Source organism: Melanotaenia boesemani, chromosome 11 (genome assembly GCF_017639745.1).
Source record: "Melanotaenia boesemani isolate fMelBoe1 chromosome 11, fMelBoe1.pri, whole genome shotgun sequence".
In the NCBI taxonomy this organism is placed as follows: domain Eukaryota; kingdom Metazoa; phylum Chordata; class Actinopteri; order Atheriniformes; family Melanotaeniidae; genus Melanotaenia; species Melanotaenia boesemani.
In genome coordinates this window covers 36,415,996-36,443,291 of record NC_055692.1, presented here as the reverse complement: position 1 = coordinate 36,443,291, position 27,296 = coordinate 36,415,996, and the positions used below count along the sequence as shown (strand labels likewise).

Sequence of the window (27,296 nt, the reverse complement as noted above, 5' to 3'; positions counted from 1 at the left end):
TGTCAGGATGAGGCGTGTCAGGATGAAGGATGCGGCGTGTCAGGATGAAGGATGCGGCGTGTCAGGATGAGGCGTGTCAGGATGAAGGATGCGGCGTGTCAGGATGAGGCGTGTCAGGATGAAGGATGCGGCGTGTCAGGATGAAGGATGCGGCGTGTCAGGATGAGGCGTGTCAGGATGAAGGATGCGGCGTGTCAGGATGAAGGATGAGGCGTGTCAGGATGAAGGATGCGGCGTGTCAGGATGAAGGATGCGGCGTGTCAGGATGAGGCGTGTCAGGCTGAAGGATGCGGCGTGTCAGGATGAAGGATGCGGCGTGTCAGGATGAGGCGTGTCAGGATGAAGGATGCGGCGTGTCAGGATGAAGGATGCGGCGTGTCAGGATGAAGGATGCGGCGTGTCAGGATGAGGCGTGTCAGGATGAAGGATGCGGCGTGTCAGGATGAAGGATGCGGCGTGTCAGGATGAAGGATGCGGCGTGTCAGGATGAAGGATGCGGCGTGTCAGGATGAGGCGTGTCAGGATGAAGGATGCGGCGTGTCAGGATGAAGGATGCGGCGTGTCAGGATGAAGGATGCGGCGTGTCAGGATGAAGGATGCGGCGTGTCAGGATGAAGGATGCGGCGTGTCAGGATGAGGCGTGTCAGGATGAAGGATGCGGCGTGTCAGGATGAGGCGTGTCAGGATGAAGGATGCGGCGTGTCAGGATGAAGGATGCGGCGTGTCAGGATGAAGGATGCGGCGTGTCAGGATGAAGGATGCGGCGTGTCAGGATGAGGCGTGTCAGGATGAAGGATGCAGCTTGTCAGGATGAAGGATGCGGCGTGTCAGAGGTTTCAAATAATGCTCCACGGCACCTTTAAACTGCTGCTTTAAGCCTGGTACACGTAACAATTTTTGGGCTGTTTTTGTCCCGATTTTACCTCTTCCCGACCTCAAACGGCAAACGCGAGAAACGTGAGATTTCCCTGTCCAATCATCATTTGGTCTGAGGTTTCGCATTGTGACTGCGTGGATGGTGACGTGGTACGAAATGTAGCCAATCAGAGAGCAGGCTGGCTGGGGAACCAGGAAGTAAATAAAGTCAGGATGTGGAACAGTGCCCCCTGCTGTCAGCTCACAATGATTAACAGCTGAAGTATTTCAGCTCTGAATTCGAAATGGAGACTCTAAACACAGAACGACAAAACAGAACAAAGTTCAAATCTAGACAAAAATCTCCCAAAGCTTTCTGCAGAAATCACAAGAGTCTCTTCAGATTCAGCAATCTAACCTGGTTTGAGTAAAAACAGATTCATATTCTGATCACTTCACAGCTCATCTCCACGTTTTGTTGGTAAATTTTCTTAATTAAATTAATTCTGTTTTCAAAGCTCTTTGAAAAATGTGTTACATGTAGAGAAGAAATGAAATAAAAACTAAATGTCTGCTTCAATTTTCCCACTTATTAAACTTGACGTTAATGCCTCTATTCGTTTTTATTTGTTATTTAAATTTTCATTTATTAATGTCATTACTTCATTTTCATCTATTTTAACTTAGAATTTACTTTTTAAATTTCACCACTTGTATTTATTTCTAATCCCATTTAGCAAACGTGCTTCAATTTAAAATAAATAAAAATAAATGTAAAAAAAAAAGAACCAAGAACAACAGACAAGGAAAACCACATGGGAATAACTAACTAACTAACTACCTAACTAACTAACTAACTAACTCTACGTTCACACTGCAGGCTGGAGTGACCCAAATCTGATTTTTTGGCCCTATGCGACCTGTATCTGATCTTTTCATGACAGTCTGAACGACACAGATCCGATTTTTTCAAATGCGACCCAGGCCGCTTGGATTCGTGGTCCTATATCCGATACGTATCTGATCTTTCGCCATGCGACGGCCAGGTCGCATTAATCCGACCTACACGTCATACACATCATTGTTTATAAACTCTTATCTGTAAAGGCCTCACACCACTCTCCACCACTCCTGACTGCGACTCCTTACCCACGTTTCTCTGTACAGACGTTGCTGCAGCTGCTCCACAAAATGTCATGGCCACAAATCTGGTTCTCCTCTCCTGCAACCTCCTCCTTAAAATGATGTTATCGGAAATGTGCTACGGTTGGATAATAAAGTAAAAATTGTAACATAAGCTCCGCTGTTACCGTCCATGTTTATTTCTGCAAACACGAAGACGTCACACGCTCGCTCACTGTCACGTCGTCGTGTCTTCTACGCATGCGGGACACTTTTGGTGCATAAGGTTCATACAGGAGATCACACACAAGTCGCATTTACGTGGAAACGTGAACAGACTCTCAAAAAATTTCACAAAAAAATCTGAATTGAGTATCATGCCCTGCAGTGTGAACCTAGCCTAACTAACTTATAAAGGGACATATTCAGGGAAAATCTAATTTTCCATGTTTGACAGTAATATTAATAGGAAGTCTTCATCAGCGGAAAAAACAAACTTTGCTTAGTTTTAGTTCCTGGATGTATAATGTGTTAAAATTAAGAGTAAATCAGTGGTTAGAGATTTGGGTGGTTTTCAAAAACAGTTTCAGTTGAAATCTGAAGCTGTTGCGCGGCAGTGCAGATATAGATGGAAGCTATTCTGGTGGATCTTACACAACTAGCAGGTCAATGTTTCTAGAAGTTAAGACTTCAATCTAAAGTTAAAACAAAGATATTTAAATTCTGCAACTCTTTCAATAGATGAATTTTTAATTAAAATGTTTGCGGTTGGAATCTGAAACCCTGGTTTTATTAAAGACCAGACGAGACTGATCAAGCCACTCACGTATGGCATGAGTTCATGTTTCAGCTGCTAGCTGAGCGGATTTTGCATGCGTGTATAAAACGGTGTCATCAGCGTATAGTTGTATGTCTACTCCATGACAGTGTTGTGGAACATCATTAAAGTAAAGACTAAAAAGTGACCTAGCACAGACCCTTGGGGCACATCCACTGTGCTTTCCATGTTACTGGATCTTAACCTACTTTAACTACAGATGATGATGCATTCACTGCACCTCAGACATGGGGAAGCTGGAACTATTAACCTCATCATCAGTTTTAAAGTTGACTGAAGTGGGGAAAAAAAAAAAAAAAAAAGAGCTGATGATGATCCACCAGATCTCTGTTTTACATCCTGACCTCTGACTTTGGATCTTTCATTTTTTACTTGCTGGAAATTCAGATTTTCCATTTGACATCAGTTACAGCTGTGACAGGAAAAAACGTCTGACGGGGTTTGTGGAGGGAAATGAGGTCATGTGACCTACCTGCTCCGGGGAAGTCGGATGTGCTGCTGCTGTTATTGCTGCCCCCTGCAGACAGGGAGGGGTAGTTCATCGGTGAGGAGGAGGGGGCGGACGAGGAGGAGGGGTTGGGCCCGAGTGATGCAATCATCTCCATGACGCTGGGCAGGACCATGTGACTCGGACTGAGGGTTCTGCAGCGTTTCAGAACTGGACCATCTGGGTCCTCCTTCACATGGATGTCCGGTTTCACAGGAACTGGCTTCCAGCTGCACACCGGGTCGATGGTAATCTCCTCGTACTCAGAGCTGAGGATGAGGAGAAGAGATGAAGCAGAACTGATGGTTTAACTGGTGTTAACAGAACCTGGAACTCTTTTTCTCTTTCTTCTGTGCTTTTAGTTTCCATCAGCAAAACGGAGACCAATCCGGTTTAACCATCAAGGTACGAAACATTTCTGAAGCTGATCTGTAAGAAATCACAACCATGACGGCTGAAAATCACTTTTTCTTTGTTTTTTTACTGCCCGACTTGCTTTGCTTTGAATGTATTTTCCTCTGGTTGTGTTCTGGAAAAGTTCTGAATAAACTGGTGAAGAAACCTTTAAAGACGTCCAAAAAGCCTGGGCTACTGTTGGTTTAGTTCTGAGATCACCAACAAAGCAGAATCAGCTCACTGAGCATGCTCAGAAACCTTCTCCTGTATGCTGACGTCTCATTATAGTGGAGGTTGTTGGGTATGATTACTTCAAGGTTTGTAGGAATTTCCATGCTTTTTTAAAATTAAATAGAGGAAAATAAAAAATATTTAAAAATATCTGTGGTGGTTGGGGGGTGTCTTGTGTATGCTCCTTTCTGTAAATAAAGCTCTGTACTGAATCCTGTTGTTTATTGATAACTCAAACACAGTAAAGGATGTGGAGATCTGCTTTGGTCTGCAAGTCCGAGCGGGCGGTTTGTATCACGGCTAGCTATAAACACCACGGTTTCAGAACACTCTGACCCACATCAGGAAGGAACTCTGCACATTTCATCTCTCTTTTAACGTTGACTTTCTCAGTTTTATCCATAACAGAATATAAAATCCTTTTTCTCTTTAGCTTTAATTCAACATTTTGCTGCGAGCATGAAGCGAAACACTGGCAGCAAACTGCTGGTGCAGCGGTGCGGTGGCAACCTCTTCCTTTAGGACAATGAACTGTAATAAATATTTTAATGTTTGTGTTGAGCTCAGGTGTGAACGTCTGCAGCAGTGCAGCCGTCCAAGTAAGAAAGAGCAACCTGACATGAACAAATCTCATTCTGTTTGAAAGCTTCGTTTCAGATTCAAATGTTTAATTTTCTGTCCTGCAGGGTGTTTTAGGTTAGACATCCTAACAGGAAAACAGAAATAACCATTTTAATGTTCCAGCCTTCTTCAGGAATAATTCTTCTTTATGGGGCTTGTTCAGGTTAGGCCTGTCGCGATAAGCAATAAGTCAATTAATTGAACGATAAGAAAATAAGAGCACGATAAGTTTGCCGGCCGCGATAATTTTTATTAGTCCCCCCTTTACCATAAACTGTGTATGACAATAGGTTTCACTATGGAGTATTTCGACTAAACGCTCTGGTTTCTTGCGGAGTGATCTCTCTGGTGTCATACTTGACTGCAGCATGTTGCAGCACGAGCCGGTAAGCCGCATTTGTTTTGCAGGGCTGCCAACACGCAATGGCCGTGAGACTTGCGTATTTAAGTGGCTTCTCACGCTCTTGCGCTAAACCTCCGATTCTCATGCTGAAATATGTAAATAAGTCGAATGGAGAAATAATAGATGCAAGCACCTCCTCTTTTATCATTTCGCTGCTCCCCACATGTAAGCAGAACACACACATTCTAGCTTACGACGTCAGTACAAAGCCCCCACTTCCTGGTCTACCGTAATAACCCCTGTAATCCGCAGGCACATTACGCAAATAGAGTCAGCCTATATACTAGCGTATTTGACAAAATACACATTAAGAGCAATGCCGGCTAATCGAGAGGTTTGGGAGGATTCCCAGTGGGCCGCATTACTTTTGGGCCGGCGTCCCGGCGTATGTGAAAAGGCGCTTTTATTTATTTAGTTTATTGATCTTTGAAAATGTGTACTTGCATTATTATGGCATATGTCATTATATTAGTTGAGAATGGTCTCAAAATGACACATTAGCGCTTTGCGCAATATTATCGTTTATCCCGATAATTTCTGAGAAAATTTATCGTACAGCTAAATTTGTTATCGTGACAGGCCTAGTTCAGGTTATTATCTAAAGACTGACGGAGGCAGCACTGATCATCTGAGAGGCTGAAATAAGAAACAGCAGCTTTGTTTTAACGTCTGGAATGAAGCGTTTCCTTCCAGTTTTAACTGGATCTCATCGATCCGAGACACAGCTCTCAGGTCATCTTACACCACTTTAAAGCTTCGGTGGTGGAGGCTTCTCTACCCACGCCGGGATTCATTCAGCAGTTTAACCAGGCTCGGACAAACAGCACAACAGCAGAAGCTTCTTACTTCTGGATGTAGATGAGGATTCCCAGCATGTACTGGTCCACTTCCAGTCCCTCCAGCAGAGCCGCTTTACTGTGAACACAAAGAGGTCTTCATTCAGGAAGGTTGTGAGACAGCCAGAGTCGTGCCTCTGTTTGAATCCACAAAACAAACTGGAAACAAACAATTTTCCACCATCAACAAAAAGACTTTTATCTTCAGCCAGCTGGACCTGGACGCGTCCACCTGAGACACGCCAGCTGCGTCTGTGGGTCAGAGGTCAAAACGGGTTGTCCAGGTTGGGACATGTTCATGTGTAAACTGATCATTTACACCCATATTTGTTTGTGGATTAAAACACACGTTTAAAAGAACCCAAAACTTCTCAGATTGATGTACACGTTTGTCACAGTTATGAGACTAATATACCTCACATGGACTGGAACTGGTCTAGCTGGACTCTGACCTTTAACCCTTTAAACTCCCGGCCATCTTTCTCGTTATTCCGCCTGTTTTCTTCTTCATTGTTGTCTCTAACATAAAAAACCCTTTTAATCCCAGTATAAACCAGTGTGTAGCAGCTTTTAATCCCAGTATAAACCAGTCTGTAGCAGCTTTTAATCCCAGTATAAACCAGGGTGTAGCAGCTTTTAATCCCAGTATAAACCAGTCTGTAGCAGCTTTTAATCCCAGTATAAACCAGTCTGTAGCAGCTTTTAATCCCAGTATAAACCAGTCTGTAGCAGCTTTTAATCCCAGTATAAACCAGTCTGTAGCAGCTTTTAATCCCAGTATAAACCAGTCTGTAACAGCGTTTAATCCCAGTATAAACCAGTCTGTAGCAGCTTTTAATCCCAGTATAAACCAGTGTGTAGCAGCTTTTAATCCCAGTATAAACCAGTCTGTAGCAGCTTTTAATCCCAGTATAAACCAGTCTGTAACAGCGTTTAATCCCAGTATAAACCAGTCTGTAGCAGCTTTTAATCCCAGTATAAACCAGTGTGTAGCAGCTTTTAATCCCAGTATAAACCAGTCTGTAGCAGCTTTTAATCCCAGTATAAACCAGTCTGTAGCAGCTTTTAATCCCAGTATAAACCAGTCTGTAGCAGCTTTTAATCCCAGTATAAACCAGTCTGTAGCAGCTTTTAATCCCAGTATAAACCAGTCTGTAGCACCTTTTAATCCCAGTATAAACCAGTGTGTAGCAGCTTTTAATCCCAGTATAAACCAGTCTGTAGCAGCTTTTAATCCCAGTATAAACCAGTCAGTAGCAGCGTTTAATCCCAGTATAAACCAGTCTGTAGCAGCTTTTAATCCCAGTATAAACCAGTCTGTAACAGCGTTTAATCCCAGTATAAACCGGTCTGTAGCAGCTTTTAATCCCAGTATAAACCAGTCTGTAACAGCGTTTAATCCCAGTATAAACCAGTCTGTAGCAGCTTTTAATCCCAGTATAAACCAGTCTGTAGCAGCTTTTAATCCCAGTATAAACCAGTCTGTAGCAGCGTTTAATCCCAGTATAAACCAGTGTGTAGCAGCTTTTAATCCCAGTATAAACCAGTCTGTAGCAGCTTTTAATCCCAGTATAAACCAGGGTGTAGCAGCTTTTAATCCCAGTATAAACCAGTCTGTAGCAGCTTTTAATCCCAGTATAAACCAGTCTGTAGCAGCTTTTAATCCCAGTATAAACCAGTCTGCAGAAGCTTTTAATCCCAGTATAAACCAGCCTGTAGCAGTTTTTAATCCCAGTATAAACCAGTCTGTAACATATTAATCCCAGTATAAACCAGTCTGTAGCAGCTTTTAATCCCAGTATAAACCAGTCTGTAGCAGCTTTTAATCCCAGTATAAACCAGTGTGTAGCAGCTTTTAATCCCAGTATAAACCAGTCTGTAGCAGCTTTTAATCCCAGTATAAACCAGTCTGTAGCAGCTTTTAATCCCAGTATAAACCAGTCTGTAGCAGCTTTTAATCCCAGTATAAACCAGTGTGTAGCAGCTTTTAATCCCAGTATAAACCAGTGTGTAACAGCTTTTAATCCCAGTATAAACCAGTCTGTAGCAGCTTTTAATCCCAGTATAAACCAGTGTGTAGCAGCTTTTAATCCCAGTATAAACCAGTCAGTAGCAGCGTTTAATCCCAGTATAAACCAGTCTGTAGCAGTTTATAATCCCAGTATAAACCAGTCTGTAGCAGTTTTTAATCCCAGTATAAACCAGTCTGTAGCAGCTTTTAATCCCAGTATAAACCAGTGTGTAGCAGCTTTTAATCCCAGTATAAACCAGTGTGTAGCAGCTTTTAATCCCAGTATAAACCAGTCTGTAGCAGCTTTTAATCCCAGTATAAACCAGTCTGTAACAGCGTTTAATCCCAGTATAAACCAGTCTGTAGCAGCTTTTAATCCCAGTATAAACCAGTGTGTAGCAGCTTTTAATCCCAGTATAAACCAGTCTGTAGCAGCTTTTAATCCCAGTATAAACCAGTCTGTAGCAGCTTTTAATCCCAGTATAAACCAGTCTGTAGCAGCTTTTAATCCCAGTATAAACCAGTCTGTAGCAGCTTTTAATCCCAGTATAAACCAGTCTGTAGCACCTTTTAATCCCAGTATAAACCAGTGTGTAGCAGCTTTTAATCCCAGTATAAACCAGTCTGTAGCAGCTTTTAATCCCAGTATAAACCAGTCAGTAGCAGCGTTTAATCCCAGTATAAACCAGTCTGTAGCAGCTTTTAATCCCAGTATAAACCAGTCTGTAACAGCGTTTAATCCCAGTATAAACCGGTCTGTAGCAGCTTTTAATCCCAGTATAAACCAGTCTGTAACAGCGTTTAATCCCAGTATAAACCAGTCTGTAGCAGCTTTTAATCCCAGTATAAACCAGTCTGTAGCAGCTTTTAATCCCAGTATAAACCAGTCTGTAGCAGCGTTTAATCCCAGTATAAACCAGTGTGTAGCAGCTTTTAATCCCAGTATAAACCAGTCTGTAGCAGCTTTTAATCCCAGTATAAACCAGGGTGTAGCAGCTTTTAATCCCAGTATAAACCAGTCTGTAGCAGCTTTTAATCCCAGTATAAACCAGTCTGTAGCAGCTTTTAATCCCAGTATAAACCAGTCTGTAGCAGCGTTTAATCCCAGTATAAACCAGTGTGTAGCAGCTTTTAATCCCAGTATAAACCAGTCTGTAGCAGCTTTTAATCCCAGTATAAACCAGGGTGTAGCAGCTTTTAATCCCAGTATAAACCAGTCTGTAGCAGCTTTTAATCCCAGTATAAACCAGTCTGTAGCAGCTTTTAATCCCAGTATAAACCAGTCTGCAGAAGCTTTTAATCCCAGTATAAACCAGCCTGTAGCAGTTTTTAATCCCAGTATAAACCAGTCTGTAGCAGTTTTTAATCCCAGTATAAACCAGTCTGTAGCAGCTTTTAATCCCAGTATAAACCAGTCTGTAGCAGCTTTTAATCCCAGTATAAACCAGTGTGTAGCAGCTTTTAATCCCAGTATAAACCAGTCTGTAGCAGCTTTTAATCCCAGTATAAACCAGTCTGTAGCAGCTTTTAATCCCAGTATAAACCAGTCTGTAGCAGCTTTTAATCCCAGTATAAACCAGTGTGTAGCAGCTTTTAATCCCAGTATAAACCAGTGTGTAACAGCTTTTAATCCCAGTATAAACCAGTCTGTAGCAGCTTTTAATCCCAGTATAAACCAGTGTGTAGCAGCTTTTAATCCCAGTATAAACCAGTCAGTAGCAGCGTTTAATCCCAGTATAAACCAGTCTGTAGCAGTTTATAATCCCAGTATAAACCAGTCTGTAGCAGTTTTTAATCCCAGTATAAACCAGTCTGTAGCAGCTTTTAATCCCAGTATAAACCAGTGTGTAGCAGCTTTTAATCCCAGTATAAACCAGTGTGTAGCAGCTTTTAATCCCAGTATAAACCAGTCTGTAGCAGCTTTTAATCCCAGTATAAACCAGTCTGTAACAGCGTTTAATCCCAGTATAAACCAGTCTGTAGCAGCTTTTAATCCCAGTATAAACCAGTGTGTAGCAGCTTTTAATCCCAGTATAAACCAGTCTGTAGCAGCTTTTAATCCCAGTATAAACCAGTCTGTAGCAGCTTTTAATCCCAGTATAAACCAGTCTGTAGCAGCTTTTAATCCCAGTATAAACCAGTCTGTAGCAGCTTTTAATCCCAGTATAAACCAGTCTGTAGCACCTTTTAATCCCAGTATAAACCAGTGTGTAGCAGCTTTTAATCCCAGTATAAACCAGTCTGTAGCAGCTTTTAATCCCAGTATAAACCAGTCAGTAGCAGCGTTTAATCCCAGTATAAACCAGTCTGTAACAGCGTTTAATCCCAGTATAAACCGGTCTGTAGCAGCTTTTAATCCCAGTATAAACCAGTCTGTAACAGCGTTTAATCCCAGTATAAACCAGTCTGTAGCAGCTTTTAATCCCAGTATAAACCAGTCTGTAGCAGCTTTTAATCCCAGTATAAACCAGTCTGTAGCAGCGTTTAATCCCAGTATAAACCAGTGTGTAGCAGCTTTTAATCCCAGTATAAACCAGTCTGTAGCAGCTTTTAATCCCAGTATAAACCAGGGTGTAGCAGCTTTTAATCCCAGTATAAACCAGTCTGTAGCAGCTTTTAATCCCAGTATAAACCAGTCTGTAGCAGCTTTTAATCCCAGTATAAACCAGTCTGTAGCAGCTTTTAATCCCAGTATAAACCAGCCTGTAGCAGTTTTTAATCCCAGTATAAACCAGTCTGTAGCAGTTTTTAATCCCAGTATAAACCAGTCTGTAGCAGCTTTTAATCCCAGTATAAACCAGTCTGTAGCAGCTTTTAATCCCAGTATAAACCAGTGTGTAGCAGCTTTTAATCCCAGTATAAACCAGTCTGTAGCAGCTTTTAATCCCAGTATAAACCAGTCTGTAGCAGCTTTTAATCCCAGTATAAACCAGTCTGTAGCAGCTTTTAATCCCAGTATAAACCAGTGTGTAGCAGCTTTTAATCCCAGTATAAACCAGTGTGTAACAGCTTTTAATCCCAGTATAAACCAGTCTGTAGCAGCTTTTAATCCCAGTATAAACCAGTGTGTAGCAGCTTTTAATCCCAGTATAAACCAGTCTGTAGCAGCTTTTAATCCCAGTATAAACCAGTCTGTAGCAGTTTATAATCCCAGTATAAACCAGTCTGTAGCAGTTTTTAATCCCAGTATAAACCAGTCTGTAGCAGCTTTTAATCCCAGTATAAACCAGTGTGTAGCAGCTTTTAATCCCAGTATAAACCAGTCTGTAACAGCTTTTAATCCCAGTATAAACCAGTCTGTAACAGCTTTGAATCCCAGTATAAACCAGTCTGTAACAGCTTTTAATCCCAGTATAAACCAGTCTGTAACAGCTTTTAATCCCAGTATAAACCAGTCTGTAACAGCGTTTAATCCCAGTATAAACCAGTCTGTAACAGCTTTTAATCCCAGTATAAACCAGTGTGTAGCAGCTTTTAATCCCAGTATAAACCAGGGTGTAGCAGCTTTTAATCCCAGTATAAACCAGTGTGTAGCAGCTTTTAATCCCAGTATAAACCAGTCTGTAGCAGCTTTTAATCCCAGTATAAACCAGTCTGTAGCAGCTTTTAATCCCAGTATAAACCAGTCTGTAGCAGCTTTTAATCCCAGTATAAACCAGCCTGTAGCAGTTTTTAATCCCAGTATAAACCAGTCTGTAGCAGTTTTTAATCCCAGTATAAACCAGTCTGTAGCAGCTTTTAATCCCAGTATAAACCAGTCTGTAGCAGCTTTTAATCCCAGTATAAACCAGTGTGTAGCAGCTTTTAATCCCAGTATAAGCCAGTGTGTAGCAGCTGCTTTGTGGCGCCACCGTGCATCAGAAACGTCTTCTTGGCTTTATTCCAGCCATAGAGGAGCTTTATTTTTCTTCTTTTCACACACACATAGAACTTTCTGCTCACTGGTTGATCTTTGGCTGCTCCTGATTGGACGTTACCGTCAATCTAAGCTCTCTGATTGGTGGAAAGTCTGACAGGAAGTGGCTTCATCATCATGTCCAGGTCTAAATAGAGGTCTCTTAGCAACATAGTAGTGATGGTGATGTTTTTATGGTGAGATGTGATAAATAAAGCTGTTATCATGGATCATTGTGGATTTACCAGATAGATTCTCTGAATAAAACTACATTTAGTGGCTGGATTGTAAACCTCCTGGACGGGATAGAAATGCTGGAAAACCTCCGTAGATCAGCTAAAGGGTAGCTATCACAATTTACCCCACAGAGCTACACACCATCGCTCCTGGTGGAGGAGGAGATGGAACTCGGGGAGACCTGATGGAGGTTTAAGGGTTAAACTGGTTTACAGTCACGTCTCTGACAGATCAGAACTCAGAGTCTTTCTGGACTAGTGTCTGTTAAAGAACTAAATATGATGTTCTGCCTGTTTCGAGTCAAATAAACTCAAGCTATTTATTTCCTGTTCAATGTCCCTCATCAGCTCCCGTCTCTTCTGCTCAGCTGTGTGTCCGAAATAAAACATTTCTACATACTTGCACACAGGACACCTCCACGTTCCTCTCTCACAGTTCAGCTGCAGGTACGACTCCAGATCGAAACACTGCAGACACAAACAGAAGATGTGTGTTACAGTGAAGAGCTAGTCAGGGTCCTTTTTCTAAACCCTCCTCACTTACTGTAGGAACCACCAGAACGTCTTCATCTGCTCCGATCAGAACCAAAAACATGGGTGTACGCACATTTTTATTTGTTTAAATAAAGTTCTGACCTGACTGTAACCTGGTAAAATAACTGAAATGATCTTTCCCACTTTATTCCAGTTAATGAGTCTAACCCTGGAACAGTGACACAAACAGCAGCTTTAAAAACAGCCGTGACGTCAGAGTGTGTGGAGGGCTGTGATTGGCTGCTGCTCTCACCTGTATGTGTCTGCAGTCGTGGCCTCTGGCCGGCAGCTGGATGCGGCGAAAAGTGATGGGACATTTCAAAGACACTCTGATGGCGGTCTGCTCCACGCCATCCTCTCCGTTTAACCCGGGTGTCCCGGAGATGGACCCACTGCTAAAGTTCCTCTTTACTACGAGAAGAAGAGACAGATCCAGGTCATCGGTCTGGTCAGAACCTTCCTCTGATACACCCGACCCAAACGCAGGCGCCGCTTACTCTTGGTGACACAGTGCTCCGCCGGCAGCAGCCTCTTCTTCATCAGACCCTGTAGCACCGACCGGACCGAGGGACGGTGGACCAGTTGGAGGACGAACAGGTGAGACTGCAACACATACAGATGAAGGTCAGATGAAGAGGAGCAGCTTCAGCACTTTTATTTATCGGCGTTTTCCACCGAACTGGTTCCAGATGAGGATTCTGACCCAGACCTGGACCCACTCTCTCATGTTAAAAGTGACATGTGTGAATGTGGTTCCATGATGCTCCTGGTTGCAGCATGTTCTTACGCAGCAGCAGGCGGTGACGGTGATCTGGATGGTGTTCCTGCCCGGCTGACAGACCTGCTTCAGGTACAGGGGTTTGTGGGAAGTTTTGTTGTCGCCTCGCTCGATGGTGAGAGGAGTCGCGTTCACGCTGACCTGAAACGTCAACACAAACACCATCCAGCAACAATAAGTCTCCAGAGTTTATAAAAACCAGGTTAGCAGATCATTTCCAAACTATCTAGAGTTCATCATCCTCCAGAGATAAAGATTATTCTTATACAGCTGATAATCTTCAACGAGAGGACGTCCCAGCAAGTTCAGCCCCAGGTTAAATCTTAAAGTTCAGGACAGTCCAGTTAGAAACAGACTGAACCAGTACGGCTTGTTGGGAAGGTTGCAGGAGAAAAACAGAACATGGCAGCACAGCTTAGGTTAGCAAAGCTGCATCTGAACAAACCACCAGACTTCTGGAACAAGGCCCTCTGGACAGACCAGACCAAGGTGGACATGTCTGGTCTAATACACCTCGTAGCAGCTGTCAGCACGGTGGTGGAGGGATGATGGTCTGGGCTTGTTCTAGAGTCAGATGTGAGTCCATCTGTCTACTGCCTTACGGTCTTAGTATTAGCTGCTAGTGAGAGAGCCCATGGTTTTAGCGTTAGCAGCTAATAGGAGAGGTAATAAGCTGAACAATACTTTAAAGGAAAAAGTTTTACTTCAGTGGTTCCCAAACTTTTTCTGCAGGGCAGGTTTCCGATCATTTAGAATTTTATTACTGTTTGTCCAAAAGCAAAGTTATTGGGAGTGGTATTTATAAAATCGGAATTTGGAATGATCTCGGTGAGAGAAGCTGATTTTCAACATGAAAAAATATGAAATTAATCAGATATAAAGATCTACAAGCATGAAGACGTCGGGGTGTTTGCAGTTATCTGATATCAGATTTAGCTGTTTACATCATCCAGAAATCAGGTAATGATCAGATTTCTGGTGTCCATGGAAACGGGCTCATCAATCCCAAACACAACAGCAGACCGGCGGAGAAAGACAAGAAGAACCGGTCGAAGGACCAGACCTGGACGGAGGCGGGCCAGTTGGTGTTCATCTGTCGATCCTCGTGGTGATAACACTTGAACTGGAGCTCCAGGTCGGGTCTGGAAGTCAAACCAAACAGGTTGTTTACAAACTGGGACTAGTTATCATCGTCTGCTCTTTGACGCGTAAATAAAGACCGCCATGCTCGGTCAGGTTGGCGTGCTCTCACCTCATGATGAGCGTCTGATAGACGGACTCTTTCAGCTGGAAGACGTGGTTGCTGACGGCCAGGTTGTGCTCCAGTCTGAAGGGCTCCAGGACCACGCCATCTCTCACCGTGAACGTCAACCGCAGGTCGTCGCTGGGGTTACCTGACAGGAAGTCATCGCAGTCACACACCTGAACACTTCCTGTCACCTGGGACCCATTTACGACATTTCTCTCAGGTTGCTCATGGTAAACACTTTCATTCATTAGAAGCTGAACGGATTTCATTTTAAAAAGTTTATTTCTGAAGCCTCCAAACACCAAAACCACCACAGCATCCTCCTCAAGAGGTCACCTGTCTGTACCTGTAGGCAGGGGAGGGGCCAGACTGGCCATGTTGGGTTTGATGTCGGGCAGAAAGGAAGAGGGCATCGGCTTGACATCACTGTTGCCAGGTGACATGTAGGGCGGGGCCATGGAGCTGCTGGGGGTGATGGGGGGAGTCGGGTTCCCAGGAACAGGGGAGGATGGGTAACCAGGCAACCCTCGTCCAGGCTGTTGGAGACAGAGACTCTGTCAAATTTCTGCTTCGATGCTGATCCCAAAATAAATTCAAGAAGGAAACGTCCCCACAGAGGTGGACAAATCTCACAAATCCAGAAAAGTCCTCACAGGAGGCAGAAATATCAGAAAACACACCTAAATTTATTTACAATCATATATGAACTAAAATTTAAAAGAGTGGAATCAAATAAAATATAATTAAATATATTAACAATAAAAAAAATAAATGAATAAATAGTAAATAGAATAAATAAATAAAATTAATTACTTAGATAAAAAAACATTTTAAAAAGTCCAGAATTGGTTTGGAGCTAATCTTTGCCTTTCACACAACACAGGCCAGTGGTCTTACCCCCGACGGTTGGTTGAAGGAGTTGTAAGCCCCCCCGGCACCTCCCGTGGTCAGAGAGTTTAAACCTCCACCCTGACCGTTAAACTGGTCCTGCGGAGAAAAACACTTATTTCTTATTTACCGAACAAACAGGAAACCTTTCAGATGAAATATGAACGTCAACCAATCACCTTGTAGTACTGTGAGTTGGGGGGTCCAGAGGGGGGGTACTGTGGGAGGGGCATTTTATGGCTCTGATATGAAGGGGAGGAGCCAGAGCGCTGGGGGGTGGGGCCCGGACCACCAGGACCTGGTGGAGAAACACAAAGATTTCTGTGTGATGAGCTTCATTTTCCTCCTGCAGTCTGACCAATGAACAGCAGGGGGCGACTCCTCCCACTGGGGCTTCTAACCTGGGTGGTACTGCATGTTGGGGCCGGAGTAGGGGCCGGGCCCGGTGTGGCCACCCCCACCTGAACCCGGCATGGAGCCGACGGCGCTGCCAGGCCCGGACATGACGTTCACGCTGGAGCCGACGGGAACGCCGTACTGCTGAGACATTCCCGGGAACGTCTGAGGACGACAGATGGAGAGGTTGGGTCAGCTGTGACATCATCCGCAGCTGTGACATCATCTGCAGCTGTGACTGTGGAGACTCACCTCAGAGTTGTAGGACCGTTTGAGGCCCTGCTGGGGCCTCAGGTGTGCTTGCTGTGGTCCTGGACCATAGTTTGGGTGCTGAGGGACCCTCTGTGGGACCCCTCCAGGCCCGTACATGGGGCCCATAGATGGTGGACCTCTTGGGGGGCCGGGACCGGGGCCCATTCCTCCAGGAGCCATGCCAGGAGGGCCGCGGGGCCCGGAGTGGGCCATGAACTGGTTGTTGTAGGCTGGTCCTCCCATCTGATACACAACAAACATCCTGATCAACAGAGGGTAATGACAACCCAGGATCAGCTGACTTTGAGGACGGTCACGTGACTTGGCCAGTGGTCATGTGACATGGCCAGCCAACATGTGGACGCCTCAACTTTTAATTATGCAACAAACAAAGAAGAAAGCTGACACCCCATCATCAGGGGAGGTGTCTCTTCCGCTCACCTGTCCGTAGTTCATCTCCTGGTTCTGCTTCTCCTGGATGGCGGCTACAGTTGCCGTGGCAGTGGCGGTTGCCGTGGCAGCAGCAGCAGCGACAGCAGCGGCCGCAGCAGCCTGAGTGAAGTCAGCAGAGCCTCGGGAGCCTGCAGGGTTCGACGGGTAACTGGACACAGACCAAGTTTAACATGTTACCTGTGTTGTCATGATGACTTCAGCTCTGTTCACGCCATCCTGTTGTTTCAGGTTTATGATGACAGTAAAGAGAAATCAACACAAAAAACCTGTTTCCAAATCAACCTGCTGACCTTGGCTCCAATTATTTCCTCCCGTTTCCCAGTCTACACGACTCTAAATTCTGCTCCCTGCAGGGTGGAAGCTATGATGGACTCATGTCCATGTCCATCCAGTCATGTGACCAAAGAAAGGTTTAAAAAGAACGGATGGATTCAGATGAACACTCGTCTTTTCCTTCTGTGTGTCATGAGCACCTACTGGGATTCATCCAACCGCTTCTATCCTGGTCTGACTGGTCTCTGTATGTGATTTGTAAAGTTTTTAGTTAATAAGTGTTGAATTCCAGAGGAAAACCTTAAAAAAACAGTTCAACTCCATTTTTGACATCACAGCATCATTTATGTCCCCTCCCATCATATCCTCACTGAGCTGAAGGTTTCACCACATCATCGTCACATGGTGAAAATTCGTCTTCATGACGGCTGACATGTTGACGGAGCTGCACATGAAGACTGGTCCAGTTTTCTGATTGTAAAACCAGAATAAAAATACATAGCTACCACAGCTCAGGAGGTTCAGTTGGCTCTATTTTTTTGCTAGTCAGAAAGAGAATCACATTTAAAAAAATCTGGCTTAGTGAAACATAGCAAAAAACAAAACGTTTTACGTTTTTTTCCTGATCAAATACAAGAGCTGGTATTTTCCATTTCTAAAACCAAACCTGTCCAGGTGTAAATATGTAAATGAGCTGCTGCAGCTGCTGATTGACAGGAAATATGGTCCCAACCAGTGATGTCAGAGGAAACTATGGGATGGATTATAAACGTCTTCCCAAAGCTCAGAGATGCTCTCGGTCAGCTGCGTCGGACATTTGGAGCAAGAACAGAGAAAATGGGAAGGTTGAAATAGAGAAACATACAGGTGGACTGAGGAAGACGTGACTGAAAGCAACACGACTGAAAACAGAAAATGTCTAAGAAAAGACGTGAAAAGCAGAAGGAGAGAAGCAGGAGTGGAACTGGAAGGAAACGGATGAAGGAGATGGGATTTTCATCCAGCTGACGGGTCAGACTTTTCTTCAGTTACATGGACAGAAAAAAGACCAGAGGCCTCGCGTCTAAACCTGAGCGCAGCAAAGCAGACTGCAGGTGGCGTCCGCAGGGAAACCGGAAAAGTGATTCATCAAAGCGTGGCCACACACGTCCTACACCTGTTTCCGTTCATAAATCAGAATCAACTCTGAAGCAGGCGCACGTGAGGAAGCGCCTTGCTCCGCCCACATGGTGGTTATAAAAGGTTCGGACTGTGAGGCTGACCACGTTGAAAACTAGAACAGGTCTTATCTGGTGGGGGCGGCGTGGTCATCACCAGCTCAGAAAGGTGGAGGAGGGCAGCAGGTGGAGATACTGTCAATGCTGTGTCAGAGGGAAGACAAGCCAGAGAGGGGGATGGAGCGGCTTGATATCTCAGTCGGTAGATCATCCGTCTGCCATGTAGGAGATTGAAGTTCGAATCCCACAGGGGTGAATCGCTTTGGAGACAGTAATGATGCCGGTAATTTGTTTTAATTTATAAGAAATATGTACAGATACATCTGAAACTGGTAGCAGTTTATTTAGTGTTGATTAATATTTCTTTCTAGTTCCTGGGTGTTCCAGCTGGGTGGGCGGGGCTACAGCTGTGGTTGGAGAGGGTGAGGCCAGCGACTCCACCCACTACTGCAGCAGCCGTGTCCTCAGAGGAAGTCCTTCAGGTGCAGAGGGACACCTTCACCGTTATTAACCAGGTGTACAAGGAGATATGTGAAATAAAGACTGTCTGGACAGAAACTTGGACAACAGTAATTTGTGTGTTAGAACAAAAAAAGGGAGATCCTCCGCTATGTGTTTCCTAAGCGTTGCATCACTTCTAGACCTCCAGCCTCCAGTCTGGTCCTGCTCTATTGGGTCTTAGAATGAATGACTGAAGCTACTTTCCACCTGTTCTTTTACTGGCTGCTCCATGATGGGACGACTTCTTCAGAAAGACGTCTGCAGACACCAGAACGTAGAGCGGTTCCGGTACTATTATTATTTACCTGAAGCCTTGTTCCAAACAACGGAGCAGATCCTGCAGATGAAGCCGTCGCCTCAGTTAGTGGACCCAGGCCGATGAGCCACATGTTGAATCACATATGATTTGGATGTTTAAAGAATAAAAATTCTTTGGTTAATGACAGCAGAGTTAATGTCCAATTACATTTTTCCTCTGAGTTAATTTATTTTATTATTTTTCATCTCATTCTCGCCTGGTGCTCTTATTGCAACTTTACTGCGTCGACAGCAGCGATGACATCGGGGAACCCGGACCACAAACTGCATCGTTTAGCTTGGCTGTGACATCCCGACCTGTCAGCCGGTCCCCATGGAAGGTGCTGGTTGCCAGAAAACCCAGTTAGCACTTGCAAAGGGACTAGCATGGCCTGGTTTTTCCTGGCACGGCCTGGTTCCTCCTGGCACGGCCTGGTTTTTCCTGGCACGGCCTGGTTCCTCCTGGCACGGCCTGGTTTTTCCTGGCACGGCCTGGTTCCTCCTGGCACGGCCTGGTTTTTCCTGGCATGGCCTGGTTCCTCCTGGCACGTCTCTGTAACACCGGGCCCAAAGCATCACAGAGGTCCAACAGCACAGCATCATTTCCTTGATTTTTTTCTGGACCGTTGGTGTCCATTTCCCGTTTTTCCAGATTTTGTGCGTACGCCTGGGTCAGAGTTGCCGTGGAGGAAGGAACATTTTCCTGTAAAGTTTGGTTTTTATAAATCCCAAAATTTGACTATATTTGGCGTACGTCGCTTTTAGAAATGAGGCCCCAGATCTCTGACTTCAGATTTCTGGAGGAAAACTGACCAGAATCCATCCTGCAGAGCTGATCTGAGCTGCTGAACAAGAAAGATGATTGATTTTACTAATCACGTCCTAAGAATTCAAGCTGAGACAGAGAGGAGCAGAAACTAAGAAATAACTGGGATTATCTTTTATTATGTGGTTCATGGATCCATCTTTTTTCCTTCTAGTTTCTCTGAAAAAAAAGCAGAATATTACAACAATTCTTTTCATATTTCAGGAGCTGTCTTTGGTGTCGGATGTTTGATCATTAAACTGATCAATGAACAAAGAAATCAATGAAAAAAAACTTGAATCTTGAACTTCCTGAAAAGATAGATATCCATCTTTAAGAAATGATCAGCCCCGAGATAAACAAACACACCCACCTGCCCGTGAACCCCCCCGGTCCTCCAGCGTAGCCACCACTCGTCCGGCTGTACATGCCCTGGTTCATGTAGCCTTTGCTGGGCTCTCCGTAGCTCGGTTGGCCCATGTAGCCTCCGGGCCCGCCGGCCATGCCCGGTCCACCAGGACCCTGCATCATGGGCCCCCCGCCTGAGTTGGCTCCAGGCCCCATCACCCCTCCACCCAGACCCTGACAGACACAAACCAACATTTCATCAGAGATCCAGACTCAGACAGGATAAAACCTCCAAAATCCATCTGCTTGGTGATGTCATACCTGGCTGGCCGAGGGATTGGTCACTCCCCACACAGTGGTGACCACTGAGAGAGACCCTGCCGGCTGATTGGTGGGCTGCTGCCAGCTGGAGGGGTTGTATGGGTACGAGCCATCACTGCAGACAGAGAGAGGGTGGTGGGAATCAGTTCACAAGAGACAACAATCTCCGCCCCCGTCCCTCGGCTGGACGGGTTAAAAGCTCCGCCCCCGTCCCTTGGCTGGTTCGGGTTAAAAGCTCAGCCCCCGTCACTCGGCTGGTTCCGGTTAAAAGCTCCGCCCCCGTCACTCGGCTGGTTCCGGTTAAAAGCTCCGCCCCCGTCCCTCAGCTGGTTCAGGTTAAAAGCTCCGCCCCCGTCCCTCGGCTGGACGGGTTAAAAGCTCCGCCCCCGTCCCTCGGCTGGACGGGTTAAAAGCTCCGCCCCCGTCACTCGGCTGGTTCCGGTTAAAAGCTCCGCCCCCGTCACTCGGCTGGTTCCGGTTAAAAGCTCCGCCCCCGTCACTCGGCTGGTTCCGGTTAAAAGCTCCGCCCCCGTCCCTCAGCTGGTTCAGGTTAAAAGCTCCGCCCCCATCCCTCGGCTGGACGGGTTACAAGCTCCGCCCCGTCCCTCCGCTGGTTCGGGTTACAAGCTCCGCCCCCGTCCGGACGGGTTACAAGCTCCGCCCCCGTCCCTCATCTGGATGGGTTAAAAGCTCTGCCCCCGTCCCTCGGCTTGTTCGGGTTAAAAATAAACAACGTGAACTTATTAGGATTATGCGAGGTCTGGTAACAGTCCTGACAACATTTTAACTGGCGCTACACCAACTTCACACTACGTTACCCACCATGCATTGCTCACTCAAACCTGCTGAGGCAGAGTTTATGATGGCAGAAGATCAGTGGAAACTCTTTGACAGCTCGAGTTGTTGTCTGATCTCACATCACCAGCTGCCATCAAATAAATCTGAAACTGTGAAACTTGAAACTGTAACATTCACACAAAACTGGTTTCTGTTCAGATAAAGAATCAGGATTCAGTTCCAGCTTCCAGGTTAAAACCCGGAACCAGAAACGTACCTCAGAACCGAGCCAATGTTCAGACACTGTAGTCCAGGTATCACCAACTCCGGACCTCTTGAGCCAGTGTCCTGCAGGTTTTCACTGCATCCCTGCTGCAACACACCTGGTTCAAATGAAATAGTCACGGTCTACACCAGCCTCTTAACGACCCATTGTTTGAGTCAGGTGTGCTGCAGTATGGAGATATTGAAAACCTGCAGGACACTGGCTCAAGAGGTCCGGAGTTGGTGATCCCTGCTGTAGTCAAACACTGTGCAAATGAACGAACATGAGTTCAGGAAATGATTTTGTGTGTGTGTGTATACCTGTGAGGGTTGTTGGCCAGTCCAGCCTTCATCTGGTTCAGAGGGTTCATGGTAGACGGACCCGGGTCTGATCCCAGACAAACTGCTGACAGAAAGATGGGCTACGTGTCAATCATCCACAATGATCTGATACAAACTACGTTTCCCATCAGGTCCTGCTGCCCTCAGTCTATCAATGTCTAGCAAGAAAAATACTGCCTGCAGAAAACAACATTACCCATAATGCTTTGCAGGACGATCAAATGGAAGTTCACCAGTGTCCCAGTTAGCATAACCAGTCAGGAAAAACTGAGTCAAAGATAATAAAAAAAGAGCAATTCAAACCTCCGTTTGATTCTGATACTGAAAATCTGCTCAAAATTCAAGAAAACATCATAAAATGTTTCTCTAACTTTTTTTTACCAGCCTGTAGAAGCTGGACCTTTTAATCCCTTAAGGTTTTAAAACCTTAATAGATATAGCAGCATAAAAGCCGGCCAGAAGAAGCAAACGAAATTTATTACTAATAGAACGTTGTAAAAATAACACACAGATCAACAGTGACCAAGCTCAGCAGTCCAGATAAGGCCAGACAGGAAATCCGACACGAAAGAAGTGTAAAAGCTTTCCTTGATTTCAAAACAAAAGCCCATGTGCAGCCTTATGCTCTCTGAACCATGGACGATGACGAGACGTGAACTGACCTGCCGCGAAGGTCGGAACGAAACCGCGGTGCAGCCAGAATGCGGTGCACATGCACGCGGTGGAAAGGGGGGTCACTCAGACAGCTCACGCCCCCGCCCTATCAGAAAACTCTCCTGCAGACATGCGTTGTTGTTTCAGGGGAGACAGGAAGAAGTGTGCAGCTAGCCAGCTAGATAGCTAGCCAACCAGACAGCTAGCCAGCTAGATAGCTAGCCAACTAGACAGCTAGCCAACTAGACAGCTAGCCAACTAGATAGCTAGCCAACTAGATAGCTAGCAAACTAGATAGCTAGCCAGCTAGACAGCTAGCCAACTAGATAGCTAGCAAACTAGATAGCTAGCCAGCTAGACAGCTAGCCAACTAGACAGCTAGCCAACTAGATAACTAGCCAGCTAGCCAACTAGATAGCTAGCCAACTAGATAGCTAGCCAACTAGACAGCTAGCCAACTAGACAGCTAGCCAACTAGCCAGCTAGCAAACTAGATAGCTAGCCAGCTAGCCAACTAGATAGCTAGCCAGCTAGATAGCTAGCCAACTAGTTTATTAGCGGCGAGAGATGGAAGCTAAATGTCAGACATCTGATTGAAGCAGTGATTCTCCTCAGAAACAATGACGAGGAGATGTATAGCTGTTCCTGTTTCCTGGTGGATGGAAACTCCTCCTCCTGCTTCTCCACCTCCTGCTTCTGCTCCTCCAGCATCTCCTCTGCCTGCTTCTGCTCCTCCTGCATCTCCTCCTCCAGCTCTTATTAAACAGGAGCTGATCTCAGGTGTTTTACAGGTGTTTGATGCGACTGCTTCTAGCGTTGCTCTCTGCAGGCGGGAATGCAGCTCACCTGTGCAGGTGGCAGGCAGAGATGTGACGTAATTAAACTTCAACATGACAATAAGACAAATACAACCAGGCCGTTTAGTTTTTATATATAAACCTGGTCCAGAGGAACGGGGCCCTTGGATCCCCGCTGCTGGGATCTGGTGCAGGAATAAAATAACCTAAGGAAATAAGATAATTTAATATAAAATAATGGAATGAAAAACCTATCAGATATTAATTAATTATAGTAAATAAAATAAACTTGATCTTCCAGGGTAGGTGGGAGGGGAGCCTCCTCTAATATCATGGTCGGGGAAACACTGGTTTTTTTACATGTGTGGGAGCAGGTTCCTGCTAAAGTTACATCCTGCTGGTGTCTTTTTATGCTGATAACGTTGAATATTTACACAGCCCGGGATATCAGTGTTAGGCCATGTGGGCCAGCCCAACCTCATAAATCAGGTTAACGTCTTTACAAGCGGTGACTTCTGGATTAGTTTCTTCTCTGGTCCAACCCGATGTCCCAGGAGAGAGAAACCCTGGTTAAACAGCTGACTGACACGTCTGTGTAATAAAACCATGGACAGGAAGGAAAAATCCCCAGATTTCATTTAGAAACTTCTGGATTATCCAAAGCAAGGCAGGTTTATTAGTACATGTACTTCAGACAACACATTAACAGTATTACAGCTGGGTTCGGAAGAAGGATAAAAGAGATGAAAAGATGTGCTGCTTCTTCCAGGCTGAGAAAACGTTGCTTCTGTTCATCAGTTTTCTAACGGGACGCTTCAGAAACCCTCCATGTGTCAGATAATCTGAAGATTCCCCAACAAATCAGAGATAATCTGCTCAGAAACATCAGGAGCCGATTGGCCGAACTTCGTCTCAGTTTACACCACATCTTCTTCAAATATTCCCCAACAAGCTGCATCAGCCTCCAGAGCCGTTCAGCTCTAAAGCCGCTCTGCTTTCCAACAATCTGACACCTGAACACACCACGCCTGGACTCTGACTCATCTGCTGATTGGTCCGATGATCAGGGTCAAACACCTACTAACTAACATTTATCTGACCCACTTTTACTCTGGCATGTTTAAACTTCAGCTAAAACAGGCATTAATGTGAAAAAGTTAAAAACCTGTTCAGCCTTTTTAAACGTGGTAAAGTTCTTGTACGTTTCAGGGGTGTGTGATGTTAGAATTATTGTATGCAGAGGGCAGAAGACACGTATCAGACTGTGTACAACAGGGATTTTAGCAAAGATTTTACCATAAAGTGATGCAAAAGGTCTGCAAAAGAAAATGTATTCATCAAATACAAGGACAGAGCGAAAGGTGGAGGATGTGGACTGTAAACATCGATCCATCAGATCTGAAGAAAAACATAAATAATGACCATCATCAGTTTGCTGTTTTCACCTCCCCCTGCTGCCATGCAGCTTCACAGGCCAGATCCAGCTTCACAGGCCAGATCCACCAGACCAGATCCAGCTTCACAGGCCAGATCCAGCTTCACAGGCCAGATCCAGCAGACCAGATCCAGCGTCACAGGCCAGATCCAGCAGACCAGATCCAGCGTCACAGGCCAGATCCAGCAGACCAGATCCAGCTTCACAGGCCAGATCCAGCAGACCAGATCCAGCGTCACAGGCCAGATCCAGCAGACCAGATCCAGCGTGAAATCCAGCTGTGTCAAAGGTTGGACACACCAAACGCTCCGCTTTCATGTTCCAGCTGAGGGTGGACAGTCCCGGTTACTTCTGCCAACATCCAGTAAAACTTTCCCAACTATAAATGGTTCAAACCTCTCTTAAAGCTGAGATGATGCTGCAGTGTGGCGACTCAGGACAACTCAGTTTCCTGTAAGTTTCTGAGTCATTAAACACATCCTCACCTTCAGCATCAGCCCAAGTGAGTTTCCCCTGACCTAAACCTGAGTCACAAGTCTGAGATCTGATCCTAGAATGAGACGGAAACATGAAAAACCCCAAACATTTAGACCGACGCAAACAGCTGGAGTCATGAAACCAAGAGATGCAGCATCTGCAAACCAATCATCCAATCAGAGACAAGGAAAGAGCTACAGATGAAGAAAATGTCAAGACTTTAAACTTTTTAAAATTTGAACCTTTTATTAATAATAATTTATGTAACCATTTGGTCAGGTCCTTTTGTGGCTGCAATAACATCTTTTGTGTGAAGAAACCTGAGGAGTTTGATTCCATGTTAGTGTCGTCTCGTCTGCAGGTTCACATCCACACGATCAATATTTTAACTATCGGTGACTCCCAGCTGCTCAACGTGAACTCAGCAACTGGGAGTGCGGTCTCTTACTGGTCAGGGTGATGGTCCATAGCAGAAAGCGACAGATCTGGTCCAGGTTCTTTGTGTCAAACAGCAGCTGGACGTCAAAGCTAGCCAGATGTTTTCCTGCTTTCTAAGGAAATGTTCAACAGGATTTTATAATGTTGGTTTGTGAAAGAAGCCTCCTGGGTCCGGGTAGAGGTCCGGGTACAGGTCCAGGTACAAATCTAGGCAGAGGCCCCAATAGATGGTCTCGGTAGAGGTCCTGTAGAGGCCCTGGTAAAGGTCCCCGCAGAAGTCCAGGTACAGGTCCGGGTAGAGGTTCATGTACAGGTCCGGCTAGAGGTACAGGTCCAGGTACAAGTACAGGCAAAGGTCCCGGTAGAGGTCCGGTTAGAGGTTCCGGTAGAAATCCAGGTACAGGTCCCGGTAGAAGTCCAGGTACAGGTCCCAGTAAAGGTCTAGATAGAGGTTCGGGTAGAGATTCCTGTAGAGGCCCCGGTAGAGATTCAGGTACAGGTCCAGGTACAGGTCCCGGCAGAAGTCCAGGTAGAGGTTCCGGTAGAGGCCCCGGTAAAGGTCCCCGCAGAAGTCCAGGTACAGATCCTGGTACAGGTCCGGGTAGAGGTCCAGGTACAAATCTAGGCAGAGGTCCGGGTACAGGTCCAGGTAGAGGTTCTGGTAGAGGTCCATTTACAGGTCCAGGTAAAGGTCCTGGTGGAGGTCCAGGTAGAGGTCCAGGTAGAGGTCCAGTTACAGGTACCGGGAGAGATTTGGGTCAAGGTCCAGGTACAGGTCCTGGCAGAGGTCCGGGTACAGGTCCAGGTAGAGGTCCATTTACAGGTCCTGGTAGAGGTCCATTTACAGGTCCTGGTGGAGGTCCAGGTAGAGCTTCAGGTACAGGTCCTGGTAGAGGTCCTGCTGCCTTGCATCTGGTTTCTGAGAGAAATCTGCAGTTCATGCAGGATTCAGTTTTTCTGCACACAGCAGAGGAGATTCAGTTTGTTTTGGTTTGATTTTCTTGTGTTTGCATCAAAAGATAGAAATCAATAAAACTTGAGTCTAGACGTGATTTTACACATGTATGGTGATGGGGAATCAATGCAGAATAATCCTGATTCTTCCTCTGACAAAAATCGTAGGAAGTAAATCTCTGAGGTGACGGCATGAGGACCCGAGGTGTGTTTATTTCCGGACCGTCGGCTGAAACCACGGCGTTAACTGGGCAGGGGGTCAGCTGTTAAAGGTAAACCGGCTGGTCACAGATGGACTTTGTTTGACAGAACTTATCCCAGTCAGTTGAAGCTGGAAGCTGGTGTACGTACTTTTTTAAGTAAACGTGCTGCTTCATACAGCTTGAGCCTGGACTCCTCCCAAATCCTGGTTCTGCAGTTTTTCAGAGGGACACCAGAGTAAACACTGCAGCGTAGGACGGGGGGTATAAAGCAGAGCAACATTTTCTCTGCTTCCTCCGACAGACGTAGTCTGCTTTGACTCATCAGTGGGCGTCTCTTTCATTCATGCAACTTCCAGCAGCAGTCAACCAAACAGGTTCAACAACCAAACCAACCGTAAACCAGCTCCAGCAGCTACCCGCCACTCCTAGTCCGCCACCCCAGTCATGTGACTCACCTGAACTGAATGCTGCCTGCTGCTCAGTTTCAGCCTGACAACATTCAGAGATGAAACTGAGAAAGGTCTAGACCAGGGGTGCCCAAGTCCGGTCCTCGAGGTCTACCATCCTGCAACTTTTAGATGCAACCTTTCTCCAACACACCTGAATCAGATGTCATCTGCATGTCATTCAGCTCTGCAGAGGCCTGGTAACGAGCCAGTCATTTGATGCAGGTGTGTTGGAGAAGGGTTGCATCTAAAAGTTGCAGTATGGT

General features: G+C 45.5%; 1 protein-coding gene and 1 long non-coding RNA gene across 3 annotated transcripts in view; one reads left to right on the top strand and one right to left on the bottom strand.

Moving 5' to 3' along the window:
* LOC121649502 (zinc finger MIZ domain-containing protein 2-like) overlaps positions 1–27,296 on the bottom strand; it is a 37,297-nt gene that overhangs the window by 7,453 nt on the left and 2,548 nt on the right. Inside the window, exons 2-18 of one of the 2 annotated variants that reach the window (XM_042000373.1) lie at positions 21,606–21,690; positions 20,244–20,358; positions 19,948–20,156; positions 16,470–16,629; positions 16,029–16,271; positions 15,782–15,941; positions 15,560–15,678; positions 15,390–15,479; positions 14,839–15,028; positions 14,496–14,637; positions 14,307–14,385; positions 13,253–13,384; positions 12,963–13,068; positions 12,719–12,876; positions 12,332–12,399; positions 5,800–5,868; positions 3,288–3,571 (exon numbers count right to left, since the gene is read on the bottom strand). In XM_042000373.1, coding sequence (XP_041856307.1) covers positions 3,288–3,571; positions 5,800–5,868; positions 12,332–12,399; positions 12,719–12,876; positions 12,963–13,068; positions 13,253–13,384; positions 14,307–14,385; positions 14,496–14,637; positions 14,839–15,028; positions 15,390–15,479; positions 15,560–15,678; positions 15,782–15,941; positions 16,029–16,271; positions 16,470–16,629; positions 19,948–20,156; positions 20,244–20,358; positions 21,606–21,655 — 2,374 coding nt within the window. In that variant the 5' untranslated portion in view covers positions 21,656–21,690. The remainder of the gene's footprint in view (positions 1–3,287; positions 3,572–5,799; positions 5,869–12,331; positions 12,400–12,718; positions 12,877–12,962; positions 13,069–13,252; positions 13,385–14,306; positions 14,386–14,495; positions 14,638–14,838; positions 15,029–15,389; positions 15,480–15,559; positions 15,679–15,781; positions 15,942–16,028; positions 16,272–16,469; positions 16,630–19,947; positions 20,157–20,243; positions 20,359–21,605; positions 21,691–27,296) is intronic. The other variant, XM_042000374.1, reaches the window with a different exon arrangement.
* On the top strand, positions 25,502–26,646 carry LOC121649503. Its single transcript, XR_006012130.1, has 3 exons — positions 25,502–25,824; positions 26,059–26,256; positions 26,305–26,646. It is a non-coding gene; the product is annotated as an uncharacterized LOC121649503 (long non-coding RNA).